The sequence below is a fragment of the Propithecus coquereli genome, unplaced genomic scaffold (assembly GCF_000956105.1).
Source record: "Propithecus coquereli isolate 6110/MARCELLA unplaced genomic scaffold, Pcoq_1.0 Scaffold17, whole genome shotgun sequence".
Lineage (NCBI taxonomy): Eukaryota > Metazoa > Chordata > Mammalia > Primates > Indriidae > Propithecus > Propithecus coquereli.
In genome coordinates this window covers 7,731,380-7,736,918 of record NW_012141635.1, presented here as the reverse complement: position 1 = coordinate 7,736,918, position 5,539 = coordinate 7,731,380, and the positions used below count along the sequence as shown (strand labels likewise).

Here is a 5,539-nt window from a genome sequence, read left to right as displayed (position 1 = left end):
TATTTTTATTATTTTATGTGTTGAATATGTCTAGTTCCACATAAGTACATGGTTTAACTTTCATTTTATTATCTGTTGAGAAATAAGCTACACAGCATTTAGGAAAGCATTAATTTTTTAAAATCTGAAGTCATTGCATGTAAGATAGAGATAAGACACTTTGATTCTCCTACTCTTAAGCCATAGGTTTTTTTAATTTAAAATTTAATTTGAGATACATTTTTATTTTCATTTGTTTGAAAGTTTATAAAGTTGTTAATTGCTTAATAGAACTATTATAATGACCAGGAGGGATAAAAATTGCCGATTATTCACCTTTTAATTAATGTAAGGTCTTACAATTCCAAAGCATAGTTAGCATTCAACATTAGTAATTACATTGCTTTCTTCCTTTAAGCATTTATTCAAAAAATTATATATTAAGACCCTGTATCAGGAAATGCATGCAAGGTATACAAGATAAGTAAGAATATTTGCCCTGGAGTATCTCATCCAGTGACTGTCAGGCATGGATAAGAAACTGAGGTGGTACAGCTCACATTGCTACGCAAAGACTGGGAACAATGGATTTGTTCTACCTTCAGTGACTTTGGAGCTGGGACTGAGACATTTGTAAGGGAATGGGAAGCAATATCAGTGAAAGGTGTCAGAGTGAAACACACCCAAAGTCCCAGTGTCCAGGGCAGTGTGAAAAGCAGGGGAAGCTGTGAAACAAGGAGTTGCTGAGGCATCACTCAGAACTACCACCTGGCATTCTGTAGAATGAAAATGCTGGTGATAATATGAAAATAAAACATCTGTGTTTCACGCTACTGCATTTTATCCTTGCACCTAAGCAGGATGTAGGTTTAGGTGTTAGTTGTTTTTGCCTTCGTATTCTAATTAAATGGATACCTTTATTATCTTTTACAGTGAAGTTTAGCAACTGCAATGGAAAAAGAAAAGTCCAGTATGAAAGCAGTGAACCAGCAGATTTTAAGGTGGATGAAGATGGCATGGTGTATGCCGTGAGAAGCTTTCCACTCTCTTCTGAGCATTCCAAGTTCCTCATATACGCCCAAGACAAAGAGACCCAGGAAAAGTGGCAAGTGGCTGTAAAATTGAGCCTCAAGCCAACCTTAACGGAGGAATCAGTGAAGGTATAGTATCCAGATATGGCTTTGGGGCTGTTGCTTAACAACCAGATTTATACAGTGTCAACTAAATATATACTTTGCTTCACATCTCATTAATGGATGGCCAATATTTGAATTTTTAGCACCACCAGTCATGTAACAGTATTTTGTTGTGTTTTTAATCTTTTAAGATACTTAAACTAAATATATTTTAAGCAACCAGAAACTGTATTTGAAAGGTTTGTTTATACTTCGAGATTTATAACTTAATCTAAATTAGAAGTAGTTGTTTTAAATTTCTTAGAAGCTTTACAAGCTGTTAAATATAACCACAAAATAAACAATTATTTTCAAGATGTCATCGATCAAATTTATTAGATGAGAAGAACAGATTTACAGTAGTAACTGAAAAGCATTTCTGGCAATGAGTATTGAGTTTTTGTCTTTTCCCTTAATAATCAAATTGGGGGGCATGAATTATTTATACCACCAATACGACTTATACCACCAATTACTCCCTCTTGTGGAAGCTACAATGAGCCAAGATAAAATAAATGAGGTATATTTCTAACAGAGTACCATTCAATTCCATTCAATAAACATTTATTGAGCACTTACTTTGTATAAGTCACTATGTTAAGAATTTTAAATAAAATATAGCTTCTTCAGTAAAAGTATGATAATATTATTTTCTGAATAGTCTAATTCTTTGAGTTAATTCAAAACAAATATGTGGGGACACACCCATATATTTTTAAGTCCATGATTTTATGAACTATGACTATTACATTTTATTTATTGTACTGTAAGAGATAGAAACACATGTATTCATTTCTTGTATTTAATTGTAAGTGTGATATACACACTCCAAATCAAATATGAATGAATATATCCAAGGAAAATATATAATTTCTCTCATATTCCAGTTTGGAGGGTTCGTTATGTGAAATGGAATTTGTTAATCTACTAACTGTTAAGGGTAGCGATGTCATTTGGATAATATAATGTGAGAAACTGGTAACTAATGGAGTGAAAAGATGCTTTTGTTGTTGACTCTCTGTGTTCCAGCAAACTAGCTTGGATATTTGCACTGAAGCAGCAAGGGCTAATGGCTAAAATGTCTACAGATAGATGGAGAAACAGAAGAAAATGTTGACATCCAGCAGAGATTAATACCTAATGTGCAAAGTGGGTCATCTGTAGCATCCATCATGGCTGACATAGGTTTAGAATAATTACAGCATTAATTCTGTGGGATTTAATAGGCTCATAAATATGTGAGACATTCCTTAGCAGTATGTATTAAACTTCTCTTGGAATTCAAATTATATTTTAGCACATCAAGATCTAAATTTAATGTACAGTAGCACATTACCTGAACTGTGGTTTTAAACTAATGAGAAATGTATAAAAAGGTACTATTAAATTTTGCTCAGCATTAACTACTATCTAAGGAGCTTTACAGAAACTGCAAATAGTTTATGCAGTTGAGCTATGTAATAAGTTGTTTAGAATGCACTTTTTCAATGCACAGTATTACCCCAGTATTTTATGGTGTTTTCTGTTATTTTAATAAGGGGACAAGAAAAGATCCTCTGGACTCATACTTTTTTCATAATAAACAATGATTCCTGCGTTTTCAGGTATTCATTAATATTGATGTACTTTCAGAAAATGTTTTTCCTAGTATTCAGGAATGTCTTGTGTGTTTTAATGCTAAGGAATCACCAGAAGTTGAAGAAATAGTATTTCCCAGGCAAGTGGCAAAGCACAATGGCTACCTACAGAGACAGAAGAGAGACTGGGTCATCCCTCCAATCAACTTGCCAGAAAACTCCAGAGGCCCTTTCCCTCAAGAGCTCGTCAGGGTAGGGTGGCACAATTTTAACTGTTTCCATGGCATGTGGCAAATGTATGTTAGAAATGATTTTGTCTGTTTTTTTACAAGTAGAGTTTATGACATGTATGCACTAAAAAAAAAAAAATTCTGTATAGATAGAATTTCTACCGTGTTACAGAAAGCCTCTTATCATTCTCCTTCGTTATCTCTTGGAGGATTTATAAGTAGAGCTCTCTGTAGGTCTTGGGCACTGTGGATGGTAAAGCCTGTTCAGTTTGTGAACACGCAAGTCCTGACACCAAGGTACATTCCTATCCATACCATTCCCATGCTCACGACACACATGTACCTAAGCTTCCCTGTCTGAAAGCTGGGCAGTTCATGATGATCTTTGCCCTCTACAGACAGTTTTGGGGCCAAAGAAAAAATAAAGGGCAATTATTGTTAAAAATGCCAACACCAAGTGCATCTGAAAGTTTTTTAAGGAAAAAAAATGACCTCTGATACCATTAACAGAATTCCTAGGGCAGTGCAAAACCATAGGCTTTCAGATCTGAGAAGTAGGTTTTTTGCTTCTCACATATATACCATCAAATACAGAAAAAAATTACAGATACTTTTTGCATGTTTAGTAAAATTAGCAACCCATTATTTATTACAAAAGGACAATAAGACAAAGTTTTTGTATTCCCATTTATTAAAATATAAATGTTTCTTTATATGTTTATTTTATCATTCCAACACATACTGAAAGCTGTTTTTTTTATAAGCCACTTACTTCTGTTGTATATTCTGTCTTAATGCACATTATAATTCAGTTTAACAGTGAACATAACCCCCAAATAAAGATGCTTTCTCAATAGAGTGTGGGGAAAAAAGAGAATTTATGCCTTAACTTAAAAAAACACAACTAGACTCTATTAAAGAATTACATATAAATACCTAATAAATAAAGGTCTCTTATTATTCTCTCCAGGCAGTATTGCTCAGTCCACACTGTCTCTGTGCCTGCCTGCGTTCTTCCCCTCCTGTAGCCTGTTCTGCCTCCTGTGACTGCTCGTACACGGACTTAATTTTCCTGAGAGTAGTTGTATTTGGAAAAGGCAGTGAGCCTATAATGGATATGATGTTTGAGAGTACAAAAATATTTTTTAAAATCCTCTCTTGTATGCTTTATTATTAATGAAGAATTTTAGTATTAGGTGTCACCTTAAAATGAGATGGAAAGCTTTGGTTGTAATGAATAGTGTTAGCACAATGCAAGTACAGAAATCTGACATCCAGGCTCAATCATAATATTAGAGTTCCATTAGAGGATATTTCACACTACGGTTAGACAATGATTTCTTGTTGTAACTGATACAAAAAGGTAAACAACGTTTATTTTAATTAAATTGGATACCTGGTACTATGTTAAATAGCCTAACCTAGAAACTCCCAGGGTAGAATTTGATTGTTTAAACATTGACACTCCTACACTGTGACTTTTTGCACTGCGCCTAGTGAGTATTCTTTTAGATGTTAATGTTGCCCCCAGTCTTTCTGGTATTGGATGACATCTCTTTTGAAGCCTATCTCCAAGAAGCAGAGGAAGAGCAGGTACTGGGAGAGTGCGAGTGGTTTTCTGGGAAGAGATGGTGTAAGTCTGTAACTGAAAAAGGGCATGAAGTGCGGTGTGCCCTGTCTCTGATAATGAGCTCATTTAGCCTCTCGCTTAATGTGATTGTTTTCTTGATCCTCAGATCAGGTCTGATAGAGATAAAAACCTTTCACTGCGGTACAGCGTGACTGGGCCAGGAGCTGACCAGCCTCCAACTGGTATCTTCATTATCAACCCCATCTCAGGTCAGCTGTCCGTGACAAAGCCCCTGGACCGCGAGCTGATAGCCCGGTTTCATGTAAGATTCCAACCGGCTGAAAATCTCTGTATTAATACTCTACTAATCCTAAATGTCTGCGGTGTTTACCATTGCCTCTTCTATAAGTCTGAAAGCCTTAATACTGAGAGTTTTAAGAAAGGCATTTGTATGTAGCCTTTTTGGTTTATTTGAATAATTTTATTGTTTTTATAGAATTGATGAATGCTCTTGATAAAAAAAAAAACAAATAGTGCCAAGAATGAAAAAGAAGAAAGTGAAATTGTCTAAAATCTCATTACCCTTTACATGTTGATACTTGCCTTAAGTATGTGGCTAAGAACACATTTTTATGAATCGGGTCACTATTGTGTGTAAAATATTTAGAGATCACAACATTTTTAATGGATGCATAGTATTCCAACCAAAGTGAATTCCCTATTCCTATGTTATGTTGAATTTTCTTTTGGGTTGTTTATGTTTTTCTCTTGTTGTTAAGAACCATTTATCTATGAGGGATGTTAGTACAGTTTGTCTGGTATTTTTTTCTTCTGTTGTTTTTTATAATTTTTTGCATAGTACAACATAGTTTTTGCACTGAATAATTCATTTGTTTAAATTCATACATTCTGGCTTTCCAGAGATGTTGATAAAAGCCTTCCTACTCCAAGACCTCAGTCTCCCCAATTTTATCTGTTGTATTTACTTTTATATTTAAATTTTTTAAT

At 34.5% G+C, this 5,539-nt stretch overlaps 1 protein-coding gene across 2 annotated transcripts in view; it reads left to right on the top strand.

Annotated features, from left to right (window-relative positions):
• The window catches only part of CDH2 (cadherin 2, type 1, N-cadherin (neuronal)), a 247,101-nt gene that overhangs the window by 182,369 nt on the left and 59,193 nt on the right, over window positions 1–5,539 (top strand). For both annotated transcript variants that reach the window (XM_012641770.1, XM_012641769.1), the window contains exons 3-5: window positions 913–1,139; window positions 2,837–2,983; window positions 4,698–4,853. In XM_012641770.1, coding sequence (XP_012497224.1) covers window positions 913–1,139; window positions 2,837–2,983; window positions 4,698–4,853 — 530 coding nt within the window. The remainder of the gene's footprint in view (window positions 1–912; window positions 1,140–2,836; window positions 2,984–4,697; window positions 4,854–5,539) is intronic.